Here is a 22,428-nt window from a genome sequence, read left to right on the forward strand (position 1 = left end):
GTGTTTGCGTTTAATGAGTAACGTGTGTCTGCGGAGATGACATATTGAGGTGTGTGTGTGTGTGTTGGGGGGAGTATTAAGCTTGAGCTCAGCCATGAGGTATTGTAGGCTTGGAGGGGGTTTCCTCTCCCCCCCCCCCACAACTGCCTCTTATCCAGAACAGAAACTCTACCTAGTAGAGGGGAATTGCAGCAGTGCCCTTTCTTCCATGTAAGCATGTACCCAATGCACAAGAAGCACATGCGCGTACGATGGGATGCTCGCCGGACCTCTGTGTGTGTAGTTGCATTCCACATGCATCCTTAGCACGCCTGCAGAATGTCAACCCGGGTTGTGTGGCTTTGGCACAATAATGCTGTGCTGGTAACAGCCGAGAGCTTGGTCCAACCGCGATGCCGGCTGCAAACGCCATCATTCAGATGTGTTCTCCTGGTCCAACATGTTTAAATCGTAGCTATCCTGTCCTGATGTGGCAGGCACTACCTACCAGTTTGAACGTTTTGGCTTCACAGACCCTCCTAGAAAAAACACTTAGAACTGGAATGTAAAATGACTTAGCAGGGTGGAGGGCTTGGTGTTTTGCCTCCTGACCACTAGGCTGCGCTGCAGCAGTGAAGACTCAGGCTCTTGTTTGGTGTAGTGGTTAGGAGTGTGGACTTCTAATCTGGCATGCCAGGTTCGATTCTGCACTCCCCGACTTGCAGCCAGCTGGGTGACCTTGGGCTCGCCACAGCACTGATAAAGCTGTTCTGACCGGGCAGTGATATCAGCGCTCTCCCAGCCTCACCCACCCCACAGGGTGTCTGTTGTGGGGAGAGGAATGGGAAGGCGACTGTAAGCCGCTTTGAGCCTCCTTCAGGTAGAGAAAAGCAGCATATAAGAACCAACTCTTCTTCTTCTTCTTCTTCTTCTTCTTCTTCTTCTTCTTCTTCTTCTTCTTCTTCTTCTTCTTCTTCTTCTTCTTCTTCTTCTTTTGGAGCTTGCAGATAAAGACCCCCCCCCCTTGTGCCTTGGTTTTTAGTTTAATTTTATTTAGTTTAATCTTATTTTTAGTTTAATTTTAATTTATTTAAATTTATTAGGTTTGTAGGCCACTTCTCTCTGATGACAGTCTTGGGGCAGCTACCAACATTTAAAACCCGTACAGAAAAAAATCCAAAACCTTTAAAACTAGATTCCTGTTTAAAAGAATGTTCCGCCGTTACCTCCAGGAAAGCTGGGATCAGTGTAATCCTGGTTTAGTTGTGTTTCCCAGGTTCAGATGGGGGGGTGAAGGGGAGAGGGGGGCCATTCCTGTGTCACTAAGTGTTTACATTGGCCTCAACTCTAGGCCTGGCAGAAGAGCGCCATTTTACAGGCCCTTATTGAAGTCTCACAGCACAGGGTGATATCTACATCGGAGAGCTCTATGCGGTGACACCCTGGCAGGAAGGAAGGGCTCCTTGTGGGCAGGTTGCCAGCCTAAGCCCCTAACATCCCCACAGTTTTGGGAGGTTTTGTCCTTTCCAAGGAAGCAGCCATAACAAGGACAAAGTATGCTTAACGCTTTGCTCTTTCCAGGGCCCAGGGCCCATGTACTCATTTAGCTTGTTGCTTCCAGGCTGCCCCTCGAAAGTGTTTGCCATCCTTGTTTGAAGTCAGCTCACATTGTCTGGTTGACTGGAGAGTTGCCATGGGATGTTTCTGCTGCCCTTCTGCCTATTAATTGGAAGTACTGAGGGCTGAGCCTGGAACCTTCTGTAAGCAAAAGTATTGGGTCAGAACTTGTCAAAAAGTTTTGCCCATGCAAAGGGGGTAATTCACCCTCATGTTGCTCCTGTGTGTGGGGGTCCCCATACTCAAGGAGTAGCATTTCCTGAGGCATTTGGGGCTGCATGGGGGAGAAGACCTATGCTTCTCTGAATAGAATCCAGATAGAATCTAACCCATTGTGCTTTCTTGTGTACATTTTTATCCTTCCCTTTCTTCAGGGAGCTCTGGATGCTGTACATGGTTGTCCCTTCTTCCTTTTGCCTTCATAACAACCCTGTGAGATAGTCTAGGCTGTGTGCAACTTGCTTGAGGACATCCAGTGAATTCATGGCAGAATTGGGGATTTGAACCTGGCTCTTCTAGACCTTCATCTAAACTATGCTGGCTTTCCCAGCAAACTGCAGAGCCTTTCCCCTGAAAATGCTATAAAGTCTTTCCCATGTTCCTAGTAATGTTTGGCCTCTTTGAGAGCCAGCTTGGTGTGGTGGCTGAATCTGATCTGAAGAGTAACTGAATCTGATCTGAAAACTGCATTTGATTTCCCACTTCTCCATGTGTAGACAACTGGGCTAGTTAGAGTTCTCTCAGAGCTCTCTCAGCCCTTCCTAACTCACAGGGTGTCTGTTATGGAGAGAGGAAGGGAAAGGTATTTGTAAGCCAGTTAGAGACTCTTTTGGGTAGTGAAATATGGGGTACAACCCGTGCCCCAGCTCTTCTCCTTCCTTCCTTCCTTCTTCTTCGCCTCATCCTCCTTCACCTTCTTTGCTTTCTTTTCCACCTTATTTTTTGCCTTCCCCCATTTCAGTACCTTTTCTAGTCTCAGGCATGGCTCCACTCTTTTCATTCCAAACATAGACCCTGTTATGAATTCACGCTACACAGACAGCTGGGGTGATAAGTTGTGTAGCTTAGATTTGTCATGCCAGGGTGATTAACAGCCGGTCCCACGAGAGGCACAGCAATTGTTTGTGACTGGGAGGAGGAACAGGATGAGAAAGTGTTTATAGGGGGTTCATGGATACACAGATCCAGCCAGGGCTTGTTGTGGGCTGTTCTGAGTTCAGCTTTCTGATCAAGGAATTATGGTTCTTGCCAAACCATTGTTGTCAGTCCTGTCCTTAACTGCCCTGGAATAGAGAGAGAGAGAGAGAGAGAGAGAGAGAGATTCTTCATTGAGTTCTGGGGAATTATAAAGCTACAAACTCAGGCCTCTCCACAGTTACCTGGTGTTGACACCATGCTCTCACAAGAACAGTGTTGTTGTTGTGGTGGTTGTTTTAAAAAAGAGCAATGGTAGCAATTAAAAGGGGAAAACGCAATCATTCCCCAAAGGCAGAGGGATCATGATGCACAGTTCAAGCCTGCGTGCCATGAATTCCATGGAATTCAGGGACGCTTGCTTCCAGGTTTACATGACATCTGAAAGCCAATCAAGATGCTGCTGTACAAATGTAATGCTGTACAAATGTAATGCTGTTCTGCTGTAAATGGGCCATCACTGACATAAAAGTGCCTGGATTATAGTTTAAGGGGCAGACAAATCCATACAGTTTCCGACTGCTGCTTTGAGCTTCAAGATGGAATTCTTCTCTTGGCATCGTGTTTCCCGGAGTGGCCAGCTGAAAGCTCTGGAAGACCCACTTGGTAGGGCATGGGGCCAAAAACGGCCACCTCCTTTTGTGGGACCTTGGTAACTGCATCTGCCCATGGAAGTTCTGTTTTGCTATTCTGGTTAATAACCCTTGATGGACCACCCTGACAAGAATTTGCCCATTCTGCATTTCAAACTATTTAAGTCAGGAGCCAAAACTACCTTTTGCAGCAGATATGTGCGGGGGGAAGGTTGGTTTTTACCCCACTTTTCACTACCCAAAGGAGTCCCAAAGTGGCCTACAAACACCATTCCCTTCCTCTCCTCACAACAGACAGCTTGTGAGGTAGGTGGGGCTGAGAGAGCTCTAAGAGAACTGCTTTGCAAGAGCAGCTCTGAGAGAAGTGTGACAAGTCCAAGGTCACATAGCTGGCTGCATGTGGAGGGTGTGGGGAATCAAACCCAATTCTCCAGATTAGAGGTCACTGCTCTTCAACCACTACACCGCACTGTTTCTGTTTTTCAATTATTGATTTAGATTAGATATTTATACCCTGCTTTACTCCCCAACAGGGCCCCAAAGTGCCTTACATCATGTTCTGCTCCTCCATTTGACGGGTACGGCAATGACCCTGTTGTGGAGGCTAGGCAGATAGAGGTCACCCAGTGATCTTCCACAGCAGAGCAAAGGGTCAAGACTGGATCTGCAAGTGTGATGTTCAGTTTCTTGCATTCACTAATGTTATGATTCTTCCTCTATTCAGGCATGAGGCAGCACCAGGATGTTGGCACACAATACCGTTCCGCCATCTATTCCTTTGGAACTGAGCAACTGGAATCTGCCCTGAGGTCCAAAGCAGAATATGAACAGGTATAGTAGGGAGGGAAGAGGGGGCAGGAGAAGAAGGAGAGCTGGTTTTTGTACCCTGTTTTTCACTGCTCAAAGGAATCTCAAAGGTCTTACAATCCCCTTCCTTCTCCCCACAACAGACACCCTGTGAGGTAGATGGGGCTGAGAGAGCTCTGAGAGAACTGTGACTGGCCCAAAGTCACCCAGCTGGCTGCATGTGGAGGAGCAGGGAATCAACCCACTTCTCCAGATTAGAGGCCACCACTCTTGCCCATTTGACAAAACTGGCTCTCTGGAAGAGAGAGTGAGAGTGAGTGAGCATGCAGCTGGTTCTTCACTGTCACCCTTCATGGTGCATTCTCCATGGCTAACCCCTCAAGTCTCTGGATTGTTTTTTACCGGTGAAGAGTAACACTGAATCCACTCTGGAGAGAGGGTGGCAAATAAATGTAACAGTAAGTAAATAAATAATTAAGTGCGGCCTTCAGTTAAACAGAAGCAAAAGAAAAAATGCTCAGGACTGCAGTGGCTCATGTAAGTCAGCTTTCATTTTTTAAAAATAAAGAGGTTGCTATCTCATAGGAATGTAAGAAAGTGTGTAGTAATGCCTGATGATCTTTCTGAAGATCAGTGCCCTATGGGAGGCTCCCAGTGCTCTGACTTGCCGCTCCTCATAGGTAGCAGAAGCTGCATCTATTATGCAAAATAGTTAAAATACAGAAGATGATGCCACCTTAAGTGCCATCATGCAAATCTGAATAATATATTCAGAAAATATTTCAGTATCTCTGGAGTCCAAATGGAGGTTTTTCTAATGTGAAATTGTATGAGTTTCTTTAAAAGTAGCCAAGTAGCAATATTCTGCTCAGGACAGATCCCGTGAAGTCTGAATGGACACCTTGAGGCCTAAACCAGTACTAGTCAGCCTGTGGTCCTCCAGATGTTCATGGACTACAATTCCCATGAGCCCCTGCCAGCAAACTCTGGCAGGGGCTCAGGGGAATTGTAGTCCATTGACATCTGGAGGACCACAGGTTGACTACCCCTGGCCTAAACTACATATTACAGTATGGTTGTAAGTTGTTAGAGCAGCCTTTCTCAACAGTTTTACCACTGAGAAACTCCTGAAACATTCTTCAGGCTTTGAGAAACCCCAGAAGTGGTGTGATGGTGCAAATATGGTTGGGAAGCATAGCTGTGTATGCGCCCCCCCAAGGCCCCTCCCTTTCCACACCCCCTCCAGGCCCGTCAGTGGCCGTTTTAGGAGTGGGAGGGCAAGTCGACATGACATATATGATCATATACCAATAAACATTTAACAAATTTTAAAAATATGTTAAAAATTAATTAACTCCCACCCATTTGCGAAACCCTTCCCCTGAGTTTCATGAAACCCTGGTTGAAAAAGCCTGAGTTAGAGGCAGCAGGTTTGGGTTGAAATCCTCACTCATCCACAAAGATTTCTGGGTGACTTTCAGCCTGACAGCCTCTCTAACTGGCCTCCCAAGAATAGTATAAAGGCTAAGCAGGTGGGGTGTGCATAATGGATGTTAATTTCAGTAATTTGGTGGTAGGGCAGGGTTAAAAAAAATTACACTGTAGAATGAGGAGAGCTGTTTTTTCATGCCCTGCTTTTTACTCCAAAGGAGTGTTGAAGTGGTTTATAAACACCTTTCCCTTCCTCTCCCCACAACAGACACCCTGTGAAGCAGGAGAGGCTGAGAGAGCTCTGAGAATTGTGACTGGCCCAAGGTCACCCTGCTGACTGCATGTGGAGGAGTGGAGGGTCATACCCGGTTCTCTAGATTTGAGGCTGTTGCTCTTAGCCACTATAGTAAGCTGGCTCACTTCTCCCTAATATTTTTAATCTGAGAAAATATAGTGCTGTCATAAAATGTTGGATCTGTCAAGTATCCTCCTATGATGCGAGCAGTTATTTCTGAATGGAGTTCCTTGTAGACACAAAGAGTCTTCCTGGACTCTTCTGAAGTGCCTCCTGCTCCACTCCGCTGGATGAAGGCCAGAACTGACTTTTTGCTTTGGGAGAAGGGACCGGTGGACGTCAGGAAACATAGTGGGAGGTACTGCATTGGAGATTACTGGTCTATGGATACTTGGATGCCTGGAGAAATAGAACCTTCAAGGGGGGCAGTCAAGATGATACAAATAGTTCTATGAAAAGGATTGAAATATCTCCCTCTGTCCTGCGGCTTTGAGGAAAACACCCCCACCCATGGGTGCTAGCTGCTCTTGAAAACAACCATTGGTATTCATGAATTTTATGTCACATCACATCACACAAATGGGTATGCCTCTGTAAAAACTGCACCTGTAGGGTTTTATATGCATCATTTTAGAAATCTGCCTGATTTATCTGGGGTACTCTGCCAGATTCCCCCCCCCCTTTTAATAGACACATCTCACTGATGGGTCATCAGAACCACCACCCGTATGATGTCTGCCTTTATGATTTTATCGTTTTCATTTGGTCTTGTGAGCTGCGTTTGAAACACACTTTGAAAGGCACTCCAGAAATATAATTTAATTAACTGTGGAATTAATTAGGGGAGGCAAACCTCATCCCAAGGCACAGATGCAGCCCTCATTTGAGATGCCAAATTCTGATCTTGTTGCCTTCCTTGAAATACTAACGGGCTTGTCTCACTAACACGCATGCAATTTAAGGAGGCACCATCTTGTTCCTCTCTGGCGAACAGAACGTGTCCCCTAAGCCTTCCCCCATAACAAAGGCAGGCAAAGCGAAGATAATTATTCCTTCAAGGCCATACATGTATTCTCAAATAGAAAATGGGGATATGAGTGTGGGGAGGGGAGGGGGCTTGGTTTCCTTGGCAACTTGCCATCAAAGCAGTTGGCAACTAGGGAGCAAAGGTCACTCACTGGCAGAGACAGGTGCAGCTACTTCCCACCCCTTTCAAGATGATTCATTGCCATAAGCGGTCTGCCTCCCCCCCCCAGCTGCCATCATAGGGACAATTAGGGGCAACCCAGGTTAAAACTGGCACGTGCTGGACAGACATCCGCCTGTGGCTGAGGGGGAGGGAGCACGAGATGCTGGGGGTGGGGGTAGGCGAGCGGCATGAATGGCAGCTCTTTGCTGCTGAAAACAACTCCATGTTTGCAGACTGCTTGAGAGGTGAGATCAAGTGCATGCAGCATGGTTCTTCCCAGATGGAAGCACTGCAAGGTTCTCTTAGGCTAAACTACAAGCCAGCTTCGTGGCTCAGCTAAGGGTGACGGCCACTAATCCAGAGATCCAGGGTTGATTTCCCACCTCTCCACATGCAGCCAGCTGGGTGACCTTGAGTCAGTCACCGTTCTCTCAGAGCTCTCTCAGCTTCACCTACCTTACAGGGTTTCTGTTTTGGGGAGAGCAAGGGTAGGCAGTTGCAAGCCATTTTGAGACTCCTTTGGGTAGTATAGAGCAGGTAAAAAAATACAGCTCTTCTTCTTATCCCCTGGAAGCTTTTTGGTGGGAAGCAGTGGTAGGAATGGGGAGAGATGTGTTTATTCTCACCCATCCAGCCCCAAAGATGAAAAGAAACAGACTTCATTGGGGCACATGTGAAAGGATTTGAAGTGGCAAGCCCCCACCCACCTCAGTTGTATGATATTTGTCAGAACAGCATCATGGCTACCCATTGGTTGCTGCTATCATGGCTCTATTGAAACACACAACCTGTGTTATGGAGGTGGAGTGAGTTTTGGCGCCCCCTTTTGGCATGAAGGCCTAACAATGGTGCATGTAAAACTAGTATCACCCTTCAGAACAAATGGTAATGATTGTCAGGTGTGACATTCTATTTAACATTAAACTAAAGAAACACTATTATTGTAGTAGAGAATCTGACTTGCTAATTGGAAATACTTTTCCAGAGATCCCTGTATTATGGAAGTTTGACCCATAGGCACTTCAAAATTACAAACACCCACACACACCCCAGGTGGCTACATGGGCATGGTTTTCCAAGGATTACCAGACTGGGGAAGCCACACATCCATGGTAGTTCCCCCTAAAGCTTCACTAATATCTGTGGGTTTTGCACACACTGAGGAGAAATAATGGTGGTGGTGTATGTGTGGGGTTAAGATGCACTCCTGATCAGAATGCTTATTGGAAATTCCAGTTATAGTTATTATAAATTGTCACAGTCAGATATTTGACTTGTAGATTGTGTGCTACAATTTGAGATCTATCCAAATTCTTGAGAATGCAGATATCTTCACAAAATTCTTGCTGTTCCAAGCAACACGGTTTTCTGGAGCTGAACTGGTGTTATTTGCTCAATGCCCAGAATGTCCAGGTTTTTCTTGAGACTTCTGCTTACTGCTCCAAGGGCTCCAGTGAGAATTGGTATGATGGTAACCTTCTTCTCCCAGAGGCTCTCTATTTTTAGGTCTTGGTATTTGTTGAACTTCTCCTGTTCTTTCTTTTCTGTTCTGCTGTCTCCTGGGATTGCAATGACAATTTTTGTACAATTTTGATGCTCCATGCTCCAAGAGTTTATCTGTTTGTAATCAGAAATTTCAAAGAATATTTGTTCCCTCATTCTCCATGATTTTATCTGGTGTGTCCTTCTGTTTCTTTCTTCAGATATACATTTTGGAGCCACTTCTAGGTGTTTTCATTATCAACTGTACTCTCTTTGTCTTCTTTCAAATATTGCCAATTGCAAGAGCTTTTTCTTCCAGTTGTCAAAGTGAGTTTTGATTTGATTCTTTTTGTAATCTTCTTTGGTTTCTTTAACCTTAAATAAGTTTGCCTTGTATACTTTAACTAGAGGTTTCTCTTTGCTTTTTTTGGCGTAGTCATTCAGTGCTCGTTTTTCTTCTTCAACTGTTCGCTTAACTTTCAGGAGACCTATTCCAGCTAATTTTCTTGATAAGTAAAGATGATCAACGTCACTTCTAAGGGTGTAGTTAGTGATTCATTGTCATTACCTTGTGAGTTTTGCAATCTATTGCTTCTAATTCTGCTTGTTTCCACTCTATAATGCCAGCTGTGTATCATAGAACTGGGACTGTTAATTGCCTAATTTATCGTGTTGCCTCTATTTAATTTTGCTTGAAATATCTTTTTGGTAACAATTCTTGGCTGTATTTTTCTTATCAAGGTATGTTTGATATTGTCAGCTTCCAAAATGTTTCTATTATTATTACTATTACGTTGTTGATGTTATTTGGTTATTTATAGTCTGCCTTTGTCTTTGCTGGATTACATAGTGCAAATAAAGTACTGCCGGCAGGATGAGAGAGCTCGCAAGCAATGCAATAGGGCTTGGACTACAGGAATCTTAAAACAAACAAATATCTGAGCTGAACAAAGCATGAGCTGCAAATATGATACATAAAGTGGAGTAGAAACTACCTAGTCAGGAGCGTACAGTGGTAGTTAACAATACAATGTTGTAGGCCATAGTCCCTGTCTCTTTTTCCAATGTATTTTCTGACCATTTAATGACAGAAAGCTCTCTTGAGTAATTCTATTTTGCACGGTTTGTGGAAAGCCAGGAGAGTGAGTACCTTTCTATCCTTGTCAGGGAGTCTACTCCATACGCTGGGCGACACAACAACAAATACACGAATATGGGCATTTATCGATTTTGCCCATCCACAGAATGGTACCTGCAGAAGGTCCTGCTGTGATGAGCAAAGTTGGCGGAGCTTTATGGGAGAGGCATTCTGCAGACACGAGGGCCAAGACCAGGAAGGGTTTTATTTGCGATAGTTAATACCTTGAATTGAGCCCAGTAATGGATGACTGGGGTAATGATTGGGGAAACGGTAATGACTGGGGAAGGCACTGGCAAACCACCCCGTATTGAGTCTGCCATGAAAACGCTAGAGGGCGTCACCCCAAGGGTCAGACATGACCTGGTGCTTGCACAGGGGATACCTTTACCTTTACCTTTTAATGGATGAGCAGCCAATGGAATGAGTGCAGAATGGGAGTGAAATGCATGTTCTGCCAGCCCCCAGTAATAATCTAGCTGTAGCAATTTGAACACCCTGGAGTCTCTGAACTGACTTTGGGGGATTTATATAGAATGCATTACAGTAGCCCAGTCTCGATGTTACCATGGTATGGATTTTGGTCACTAGATTGGCTGAATCAAGGTAGGGGGCCATTTGGGGGGCTAGATTGAGTTGGAAGAAAGCATTTTTCTTTTTGTGCAGCTGCATTAACTTGCTTTTCCATTATATGGGATCCATTATAACTCATTCCACACACTTTGGATAATGCACTTTCAATGCTCTTCAGAGGCAGATTTTCTTGTTTTGCACAGCAACAAAAGCACATTGAAACTCTGTTACCCAACATGTGCAGAACTGAGCCCCATTGTGTGTCACTCCCATGCGTGTCACTCCCATTCTGCACTCATAATCCTTCAAGATGTCTAGTTTCTTAACCAGCACCGCTTCCATCTTGCCTGGATTCCATTTCGATTTATTTGCCTTCAGCCATTAGACCACAGCAGTCAGGCAAGCAGCTCAGGACCTCAACTACATCACCTGAGATTTTGATACAGAGTTGTAAAACTCAGTGTCATCTGCATATTGATGACAGCAAATGTGAAAGTTACAAATTCGTTATCCTCAAGACTTTCCATAGAGGTTGGATAACATGGAGGACAAGATTACACTTTGAAGACCTCTGCAAGATATCTCCAAACCTGATAATAGCTGGTCTCAACCCTTTGAGGAATGATTCAAACCAGTTCACATCCTGTGACACCAACTTCTGCCTCACAACACCTCAGGGGCATTGTATGGCTTGCAGGGGTGACCAGACTGGTTCTCCAGATGTCCATGGGTTACAATTACCATGAGATAGATCATGGTATTTGTAGTCCATGAACATCAGGAGACCCAACCGTTTGACCACTCTTGGTCTAATGTGTCAAGAAGAAAAAGAGTTGGTTCTTATATGCCACTTTTCTCTACCAGGAGTCCATAGGAAGAGAGTTTTAGTAAAGCTTCCTGTGTTTCACATTTGAATGAAGGGCACAACTTGGATGCAGTTCCCAGCTATTCTCAGCCCTTATCCACGTTGATAGCTCCATTGTATGACCAGGAACTAGGGATGTGCACACACACATTCAGCTCATTTCGGGTTTTGGTAGAATGACCAGATCTACATAATCCTTGGAAAGGGGAAGCATTGATTCAGGAAACCCAAATCACCTGAAAGACAAATTGATTCAGGATTTAATGATTCAGCTCCTGAATCAATGATTGCAATGCTCCCGGGGTGGGTGGATGGGTGTCTGGTTCAACTAAACTGAATTGCATACTCCTATTAGAAACAGGAAGAAAAGATGTTTGCAGCAGCACAGTTCCCAGGACTCCCAAGTTGCATGGTTGTTTGTACCTTAGTGGGGCATGCAAGTACTCCTGCGAACTGATGATGCCTATGGAAAACAGGACTCTGGATATGTCCTGGGGTGCTCATCTGTTTGTAACATTTAATGCTATTTTCTCAGGGATTGATTGGGTGCATCAGTATAGTGGAAGGAGAAGAAGAAAAAGAAGAGTTGGTTCTTATATGCGGATTTTATCTATCAGAAGGAGTCTCAAAATGTCTTACAATTGCCTTCCCTTTCCTCTCCCCACAACAGACACCCTGTGAGGTGGGTGAGGCTGAGAGAGCCCTGATATTACTGCTTAGTCAGAACAGCTTTCTCAGTGCTGTGACACACCCAAGGTCACCCAGATGATTGCATGTGGAGGAGGAGATTAGTCAGATTAGAAGCCACTGCTCCTAGCCACTACACCAAGCTGGTTGATGAGAAAGGAATAAGCAGATGGGGAAGGTGCAAAACTGTGCTTATGCTAGTACTAGAATTAATTTTTAAAATTTTGCAAGTGAAATGTAGGAAGATGGAGAACAGAGTGACTGAAACAATGGAAAATAACAGAGCAGAACCAGGGATTTCATTTATTTTCTTTATGGCTTGTGTGGAGTATAGCTGGGAGATCCCAGGGCCCATTCCACACAGGGATCAATGTGGCAAATTGCTTGCAGAAAGAAAAAATGGAATTTAAAATAGTAAAATTCGGCGTAACGCATACCTGCCTTTGTAGTGGAATCCAGTTGTGTTTCAATCGTTTCCCACAGGTTTCCGGTCTCGGCAAAAATCGCTAGAAAGGAAGTGATTTTTTCTGTGCTTTGTCCCGCCCCTGGCCATCAATCAAACGAGCAGCCAATGGGCGGTTGTTACCATGCTCTGGAAAAGCCCCTTTCCTTTTAAGAACAGTTTAAAAAAAAAAAGAAAAACACACGTTGCAACGAATATGCCTTGATTCCTTGATTCCTTGCTTCCTCCTAACGTATAGACCCATCTACCTGGCAGCTGGTGTGTGAGCTGCCATTTCATCGTTGCCACGCTCCCCCGAGTGAAAAAAAAAATCCCCCCCCTGTGCACGGGCCCAATTTTTGGGCGAAAATAAAGGGAACTTGCAAACAGGGCTGTGTTGTGCTTGGTGACTTGAGGTGAGCTTTAAAGCAGCCCTGTGGAGGGACTGCAGCCAGAGAAGCCTCGCTGGGTTGCTCTCCGCTCGCTCCGAGAAAAAAAATGGCCATCGCTTCAACGGAAGTTCAGAGAAGGGAGCCAGGGGGAGGGACTTTGCTGAAACCGCAACAATGGTAACGCACAGAACTTTTTCGAAACTGTTGCAGATTGTTTCAGGAGTGTGGCAGATTGTGTACGACGTCGTGCAAAACTGCATATTAGTAGCGATTACAATTTGCAACCCTTCTGCTACATTAAACTTGTGCGGAATGGACCTAGGATTGTCTGGCAGCCAAGAAAGTGACTTTCAGAGGTGGTTTACCATTTCCTGTCTCTGTGTCATGACCCCTCATGTTCCTTGGAGGTCATATCCTGTCTTATGTTTTATGTAAATTGCCACGAGTCGGCCGGGCTGAGACTGGCAGTCTATAAATATAATAAATAAAAATAAACAGATCTTTGGAAGTCTCCCATCCAAATACCAGCCAAGATTGACCCTGCTTAGCTTCCGAGCTTGGATGAGATTGGGCTTGCCTGGGCTATCCAGGGAAATGGTGCCATATCAAATCACTCTGGGCTGGGACCCTCAGGTGAATTGGGGGAGCCCCACCTTCTGAATTGCAAGCTTCAATAAAGTTGCCATTTCTCCCCTGACATCACTGCCCAGGTGTGGAGAGCATGGGTGCCACACCTGTTTCTCTTTGCATGCTGCACGCAGTAGCAAGAAAGCAAGGTGAGCTTCCGTGGCTCTGATCTCTTCTTCATGTGAGCCGGGTCAGAGGTTGTCTCGTCTTTTTGTCAGGTTACTTTAATGTCTCTTCTGTCACGTGCTTGTGGTACACTGGGCTGCTTGGTGGGTTAAAGGGTCTGGAAGCAGAGTGGCATCAATGGCCTATCCTAGAGAGGTCATGTGTCCCAGGTGTCCTCAACAAGGAATTAAATCTCCCGCACATGCTCTACCCTGAGGGGTTCTCTGGGGAATCCCTTTCCCAGTCTGTTCACCTGCCTCTGCTGCCCTTCCTTGCTATGTTTCCCACTGAAAAGAGCTGCAGCTTTGTCAAAGGTTCTAAGCATGGAAGGTCTTCATTCAGTTGGCATGGCAATAAGGAGGTCTGTTCCCTTCGCAGGCCTCAGAAATAGCTCTTCTTGTTGTCTTTGTGGAGTTGTCTCTGCCGCAGCACATCCGAGATCAGAATCCAGCTCTGTCCTGGGAACTCAGATGACATGTCCCACAGCTCCTGGCTGGCAGGCCTGCTTCCGATGGCCCATTAGACATGCAAAGATATTCTCTCCAGGGAGAAAATATTCAATCTCCTTCATCCCAGAGGGCAGGAGGGACAGCATGCTGCCTCTAGCAGCAATCTGTTATTTATATATTCCATTCCTTAATATTAGGCACTTGCTCCGTGCTCCCTGGAGAGAGCCCCAAGAGCTTAGCTTGTCCCTGGCCCTCAGGCAGCGGCAGAAATGTCTCAGCATTGATGAATAATTCCCCGGGGAGCTTAGTGTCCTTGCAGGCCAGAACCACTTGGGATCCAGTCTCAATGGCTCAGTAGCAGTTGCTTCTTCCAGATAGATCCGGAATAAGAGCCAAAACAGCGCTGGGCTAGGGTTTGCTTTGTGTTCAGGCCACCCCAAAGTGACTTCCTGTGATATCAGGAGTGAGCATTTCTTCCTCACTGTAAACTGGGTATTTGGAGAATATTTGTCTGTGGGTTCACAGATTAAGAGGTCACGAAAGCCGCTCTCTGTGTTGCCAGATCTTTCCCCTCCCATCGCCTGCTCCGTGTTCTACACTGCAGCATAGCATTGGTCTGCCAGTGTCAGCACTGCTTTCTCTGACTGGCAGCAGCTCTGCAGGGTCTCAGGTTGGGGTCCTTGACATCACTTCCTGCTTGGTAAGTGAGCCGAGACATTGCACCTGGATCCATGCCACTGTAACTTCAAGACTAGACTACTGTAAGGCGTTGCACTCTCGTCTCCCCTCAAAATCACCTTGGAAGCTCTGGCTGGTCCAGAATCCAATGGCTCAGTTAATCAACTGGAACTAGAGGGAGCACAGACATTATTTCCATCCTGCCAAGGCTTCCTTGGCTGCCTGTCTGTTACCAGAGTCAGTTCTATCATGCACAAAATCTTTCATAGCCTTGGCCCCTGTTATTTGTAGGATGGGAGGGGGAAGATCTGGTAACACAGAGGCCCATTACACAATCTTTCTGGTCTGGCCTGGTCTCTGGATTTAAGTATCTACAGGTGAGGCCACCTTGAGACTTGAATATACAAGTGGAAACTTTCAAGGACTTGTGAGGGGCATCTTGTTTTCCCACCCCTAAAAGCCCCCATGTCTTCTCCCTTTCTCCCGTTTCCTTCTTTCCATCCCACCCAACAGCCACTCTACCTTTATCTGCCTCTTTGTCCCCTGGCAACCTCTACCTAGGGAAATTTTGAAGGAACTGCCTTGATTGGTGAAAGAATGCCAGAGGAAGGAAAAGTTAAATTCCTCTTCCTCCAGTGCTGAGCTGCTGATCCATATTGGACCTCTCAGTGGCTGTTTTTAGGGTCAAAAAATCCAGCCGTAGAGTTTCCAGCATTGCAGGGCCCTCAGAAAGACAGAGCTCTTTCTCAGCCCAGCTGGCAGAGATCCTTCCTAAACACGCGATACCAGGCCTGACGCTCTCTGCAGGCAAAGCTCGGATTCTCCTCCTGAAGGGTGGCCCCTCCTTGCTTTTTTCTGTGTGCAGAGAACCACTTCGCTGCAGTGAGGACGGTGAGGAGATGAGCCAAAGAGGGCTTCCCTTTCTACTTGAGTAATGTTGACTATGTTGCATCTGGCAGCATGGTTGGTAAGGCTGGCAGCTCTGGGTTGGGACGAACCTGGAGACTTTGGGTGGAGCTTGCAGAGGGCGGGGTTTGGGGGCGAGGGGCTTCAGTGGGTTATATCGCCCCCTTAGAGTCCACCTTCTAAACAGCTATTTTCTCCAGGGGAACTGATCTATGGTGCCTGGAGTTGAGCTGTAATTTCAGGGCGTCCCCAGGCTCCACTTGGAGATTGGCATCCCTATCAGGTTGCAGCTTATTGCAGTGCATTTTCAGTTTTCCTGCTGGTGGGGAGAGGTTGAAAAAAACACCCCCCCCTTTTGGAGGTGTGGTACAGGAGCCAAGTTCACAAGTTTTTGATTTTTCTTTATATGTGTGTTGAGTAATTCTCATGTGACCTTTAGTGCTTGTACTGCTATATGTGTGATTGAAATCACACATTTATCCCGGTCCAGTTTCATTTGTAAAATGAATGCAGGTTGGTTGCTAATTATAAATAGATGCAGGCATGTACAGGCATTCACTGTAACATGTGAACAGGGGTCCTGTGTATACTTAGGGTTTTTCTTAATATATATGTTTGCATAGAGTATTTCTCATGTTACATCCATCACATGTACAGCTGAACACAAACCCCATATTTATCCAAGGACTGGTCCCTGATTTTAATCACAAAGTGATGCACATTGGCTGTTTCTTACAAACAGAACGACATCTATATATAGTGCATTCACCGTACATGTGAAGCAGGGCTTCTGGGTACAGTGTACGCATGTTTTCTATCCATACACACTTATGAATAAGTCAGATGTTCCATTCAACTCACGTAAAACTAGAAGTGTGGTTTAACCCCACGTATATCCAGGTCCTAGTTCCTGGTTTCATTTGTTGGCTCTTTCTTACATGTATGCAAGATATACATGCATTCATGGTTACACAGACAGGGCTGTATACATTATTGCAGGCACATACACACACACACACACACACACACAAACACTTTCACTGCTCTTTTGTGGCTGTGATTCTTCTGCCAACGCCAGGCCCAGCTGGGTTCCAGTTAATTAACTGTGTTGTCTTATCGGCTCTCTTGCACACACTATCCATGCTGCATGTGAATTAACTCTGCTGCTGATAAGCCTCATTGTTCTGAGCCCTAGAGAGCCACATGCCTTCTCCCCCCCCCCCCCCTTGCATGCACAATCCAGTTTTGTTGGCTGGAAAACCTCTAGAGCTGGCAGTTCCTTTGAAGTGGGCAGCATTTAAGGAGAGGCCTGAAAAGCTGGGTGCATTTCTCTCCCCTCCCCACACATTCTCAGATATAAAACCCACCTTCCTTTAAGTCAATCACCAGATTCCTTTTCCTACCTTCACTTCCCTTGGTAAAGGCTACAAGTGATAGTGGATCATGGTTACCGTTCACTGGAACTATTTCTGCAATGCAGTGTGCCTATTACGTCACTGATTAAGGTAATGCAAGCAAATGAAAAGAACTGGCAGCAACTTCTATAGTAATATATAGTCAGCTATTGGGGGTATGCCTTAGGACTGTTTCTGATCACTCAAGAGTCCCAGCATGATGTAGTAGTTAGCATGCCAGACTAGAGTCGGTGAGATCCAGGTTCAAATCCCTACTCGGCCATGGAAGCTGCCTGGAGGGTCTTGGGCCAGTTTCTCAGCTTGACCTGCCTCACTGGGTGGTTCTTGTGACAATAGAATAGAGGAGGGGAGATCAATGTTGTAATCTGCTTTGGTTCCTCACTGAAGATAAAAGCAGCACATGTAAATATCTAAATGAATGAAATATTATTAATGGAAACAGTAATCTGGGCAGAAGCATATGTACACTCCATCTTTCAAGGGTTCTCAGGGGTAGCTTATTCTTAATCATTTTAAAAACAATAGTTTAGTTTAACCATTCATAGCCCACCCATTGCAGAGTCTTCAATATGGCTTACAACTGCATTAAAACCTGCCCAGGAGAAGGAATGGCCCAATAAGGAAATAAATATCGACCTGCTGTCTCCATGAACTTTTTAAATTCACTTTGAAAACCAAATAGTGGCCATCACTATATCATGTGACAGTGAGTTCCACAGATTAATGATGTCACATGAAGAAGTATGTCCTTGATTTCCTGTCAACTTCACCAATTACTCCCCCAAGACCAACTGTTTTGAGAGATGGAGAAGTGTTCTCTCTCTCTCTCTCTCTCTCTCTCTCTCTCTCTCTCTCTCTCTCCATTTTTTCAATACTGTGCATCATTTTATTAACTTCCTTCCATCTGGGAATCCAGAGGATTGCCTTTCATTTCCTTGACATCCTTCAGGGAAAGGAAGCTGAATTAACAAGAACACACAGTGCTGAATAGGAATCTTGGTAGCCCTCATGTGGTCACTTTGGGCACTGCTGCCCTTGCTCCTTGTATAGTTGGGATTAGACTACTCCTCCTCCCCCAGGCTGCCTGTTTGGTTAGTTTGGGAAAGATGACGGGCTTTTAAAAGCCTGAAAACGGTGTGTGTGCGTGCGGGCGTGCGGGCGTGCGTGCGTGCGGGCGGGCGGGCGGGCGGGTGGGGGTGTTGTCCCAAGTAAATGACAAAGCCCAAAATTTCAAACTTGCTCTTTTTGACTAATGTAATGATCTGGTTCTGGAATGGGCATAATATCTGCAATGGGAAAAAGTTCTGGGTGTTTTTTTCTCATCATAGGAAATAATGCAGAATAGGTGGAGGAACCCTCTTTCGGTGCCCCTAGAATTGGATCCCTTGGTCCAATCTTTTCCAACTTGGGGATTCTTTTGAGGAGAGGCTCCTGCAGCTATACTCCAAGCTTGGTGCCTCTACCTCAAACCCCTACCCCCCACCCAAGAACCTGGGAAAGACAAAAAGGGGGACTTTCCCCTCCCTTCACGTCCCCTTTAAAGTTTAAATGGCCATTTGTTTGAATTGCCAAATTGCACCTAATCACAATTAGGAGATTCAACCAAGGTTGATTTGGCCATTTACATTTATTGGGAAATGATGAATCTACTGATTCGTGCCCGAATCAAGGCAGATTCTGGAACGTTTTGGCTGGATCCAATTGCCCATGCCTACTAACCACTATTATTTATTTGCTAGGGACCAAGCCTGTTGCATTCAGGAATACAATGGGCACTAGATTAGGGGGTTGGAGTGGAAGAACTCTGTGGGTGGCCTCCCCCTCTCCCCCAAGACCTCCTCTTCCAAGGCCTTACCAGAAATACACTGTGGAACAGATCTTCTGACATTTTTATACCGGCCTCCCTTGTGGTTCAGGGCAGTTCACAGGGAACATGAAATCCAATATGACAGATATACATGGACTCAGCAACTGCATTACAGAGGATCATCCCATTTGTGTGTGGGGGGGAGAGGGAGGCGGCATATTATTTAAAACAGGTACACGGAAGCCAAAAGTCTCTTTGACTGCTTTGAATCAATGTGTTAAGCACTAAATCATTTGTGTGAAGAATGATTAATTTCACCATTGATCACTTAGTTCTTATGGAAGAAAGGTCAGTCGTCTATATATATTCCAGGTCTTGGTAGAAACCTCAGTGTTGTCTTTAAAGAACTTTATTTAAAATCAATCTATGTATTCTTGAGCTGGTTAAGAAAACAAGAATCATAAAAATATACCACCATATATCAACAAGATTACAAATAAAAGGCATGGATGTCACCCCTTCTTTTAGCTAGACTACATTTCAAAACAAAATGCAATTTCTATAATTTCTTTCCAACTCTTTGCCAGTTTGAGAAAGAGAGTTTTTAAGAGTTCAGCTGCCTCATACAGAAACAAACAATTATTTGATATTGTTATTCCATCCAGTTTGGTTTCTCTAAAGCTGTGATGGAAAACTGAGACGGGTATAACTCTGCTTAAGACTATGCTATTGGCTCTTCCATTCATCCATCCCGCCTACCTATCTGACCCACTCTCTCTTTGTTCTGTCATCATGTGGCAGGTGCTGACTAGGGAGCTCTTGGGACCCATCACCACCGAGATCCAGCAGGCTGGCCCATTCTATTTTGCCGAAGATTACCACCAGCAGTACCTACACAAAATCCCCGATGGCTATTGTGGCTTGCAAGGCACTGGCATTGCTTATCCCATTACTAGTGGAGACAAGCCCTAAGGGGAGCCTTCCTGGGAGCCATGGTGATCGGAACCTGGATGTGGTCGCCATGGAAACTGAATCAGCCAAGCATCGTCTTTTAATTCAACTGTAATTGGACATTCCTAGCCTTTGTTTCCTTCTTTATGACTTCTCAGGAGTGGGAAGCCCACTGGAAGACCTTCCAGTACCTTTGGTATGGGTAGACATGTGAGATCTTTCCATCCACAACCACTGGTCATGTGGAATTCCACAGAATTTGTATATCTGGTACAGCCACAGCTCCATCTCTGATTCAGTTCTGACTTACAGGAAGATGAATCTAGGGGAGATTCCATGCCTTTGGTGTGTTTGGGATGGCGTGTAGTCCAATTGCTCTCCCCTCCCATCACATAAAATATGTCAGGTTACTCTGTGACTTCCTGGAGGGTTTCCACTTCAGTGGCTTAGCCACTTTGGGGTCGGAAAGTGAATTCCCTACAGGCCAGACATGCCAGGCATTCTGGTGTTGGGGGGGGGGAATCATTTAGGCATGGAATTGAGGACATTGTGGGTGGACAGGTAGTGGTGAGTTTCTTGCATTGTGCAGGGGGTTGGACTAGATGACCCTAGAGATTCCTTTCAGCTCTGTGATTCTAGAATCTTCTTTTCCCTACCCACTGTATCTTCTGGAATATCCATGGCACATCAGGCTAGTTGTTCCTGGGCAGGTGCCCATTTCCCCACTGAACATTCACCTTGAACATTCATGAAATTGCCTTATACTAATTCAGACCAATAGTCCATTGACATCTGTACTGTCTCCTCAGACCGGCAGCAACACTCCAGGGTCTAGAGTCAGAAATCTTACCTATCACCTACTGCCTCGCCCTTTTAACTGGGGATGCCAGGGATTGAACCTGGGACCTTGTGCAATCAAAGCAGATGCTCTACCACTGAGCCTCTTACACAGGTTTTAATTATGTGTTTTCACTCTTTAATGCTTATGTCTAAAATGAATATTACTTTCCAAAACTTGAAATTGCAATACAGGAGTCTATTGGTTAGGAAAGAACTGGGCTGGGAATGATTAAATGGATACCTCTGCAACCAGGTCAGGAGACCCTTTTTAGAATAAGGGAAAGATTAATGATTAAGGAGAGACAGTTGGTAATGAAAATGACAAGAGTTTTACATCACAGTTAGCCGTGTTGGTCTGAAGAAGCACAACAAAAATCAGAGTCCAGTAGCACCTTTAAGACCAACGAATATTTATTCAGGATGTGAGCTTTCGAGTGTAAGCACTCTTCCGCAGACAAAATGGAACAAGGATCATGAGACTACAAATATATAGAAAAAAGGTGACAAATTAATAAACTGTGTCATAGTATCCAAATTATGCCATATTATCCCATATGCCCAGTTCAGTTGTAGTTTACAAAAAAAATGAAACTGTCCATGTTAGTAATTAATGGAAGACTCTTTCCCAGTTCTGAAAAGAAATGATTAAAACAGACTGGTTGCTGGCCCCATCCGTCTCCACCCAAGCATGGAAGTATCCCTGCAAGTGACAAGCTGTGCTGGCAAGTTGTCTTGTCCCGAGACCAGAGAGTTAGATTCTGAATTACATTACATGCTACCTACATCAGATTACAGTCACATTGTCCCAAATAAACTAAAAAGAAGAGGGGATTGTAAGGAATGTGGATATAGGGCCGATTATGCACGGGTGAAATGCCTGGGCTGGTGGCAACACAGTTTCAGGGCTTATCCCTGATTATGCCCAATGTTGCTGCCATCCCGGTGCCGCTGAGGCCTGATCTGACTTGGGCCCTTGGATGCCCTGCGGTAAGGGAACATGGAGTCTTCCGCGTTCCCTGAGATGTTGCGGGTGCCATCGGGGCCTGGGGCAGGCCAGCCCTGTGCATAATCCCCACAGGGACACCACACGCCCCTGCCAGCTCCACGGAGTTGGACGGGGTGTTTCCCCACCCCCACCTTGGTGGGAGAGTGGCCTGCCACTCCCCTGCCATAGCATGGGCAGGGTTCCCTGCCCCCCACTCCCCCCCGGCTCCTGCTGCCGCTACAAAGTGTACCCAGCGCTTCTGGCCCTGTGTTGTGCGCATGCAACCGTTACAGTGGAGCAGGCCGCATATGCCAGAGGAGCCCCTCCTCTGTGTGTACACAGGGAACAGTGGGGCATCCCACCCCCACCGCAACAGTACAGCGACAGCCCGGCATGGCTGCTGCCATGTATAATTGGTCTAAGAATTGAATGAGGCTAGTATACATAGTGAGATAAAAAAAACCTATGTTCTTGTTCAGTCCAGGGTGTGTTGTAATAACTTGCATTTCTGCAATTTCCCTTTCTATCTGTTCTTGACATTCCTTTGCAATAAAATGGCTGCTTTGAGGTCCCTTGTTGTGTACTCAAAGGGCTGTGGAAAAAAGAACTTCAAAATGGTGGCAGTTGAGATCAAGATGGGGTAGGAGTCAGTGAAGCGTGTCTGGTAGTAGCCACAGAACCGTCCCACTGACAGCCCCCGAAGCACAGTAGAATGACAGGTGTCCCTCCCCTTCGTGTTCTTCACGGTGACCAGGTCCAACCCCCTAGCACAGAGCCTGCTTTACTTCCGACCTGCTCCTCTGTTCTAGCATGGACGCCTGTCTGGATGGGAGAAGATGGAAAGGGGGCACTCTCCCCTGCAATTGTTTCTGAACCAAGGGAACAAAAAAGAAGAAGAGCTGTTGTCTGTACCCTGTTTTT

At 45.8% G+C, this 22,428-nt stretch overlaps 1 protein-coding gene across 9 annotated transcripts in view; it reads left to right on the forward strand.

Annotated features, from left to right (window-relative positions):
* The window catches only part of LOC143837693 (mitochondrial peptide methionine sulfoxide reductase-like), a 73,990-nt gene extending 51,912 nt beyond the window's left edge, over positions 1–22,078 (forward strand). For 8 of the 9 annotated variants that reach the window (XM_077337795.1, XM_077337791.1, XM_077337789.1 and 5 more), the window contains 2 exons: positions 4,108–4,214; positions 19,533–22,078. In XM_077337795.1, the coding sequence (XP_077193910.1) occupies positions 4,108–4,214; positions 19,533–19,703 (278 nt within the window). In that variant the 3' untranslated portion in view covers positions 19,704–22,078. Of the gene's footprint in view, positions 1–4,107; positions 4,215–8,808; positions 8,915–19,532 lie in introns of all 9 variants that reach the window. The other variant, XM_077337788.1, reaches the window with a different exon arrangement.
* Positions 22,079–22,428: the final 350 nt, after the last annotated feature.

Source organism: Paroedura picta, chromosome 5, assembly GCF_049243985.1.
Source record: "Paroedura picta isolate Pp20150507F chromosome 5, Ppicta_v3.0, whole genome shotgun sequence".
Lineage (NCBI taxonomy): Eukaryota > Metazoa > Chordata > Lepidosauria > Squamata > Gekkonidae > Paroedura > Paroedura picta.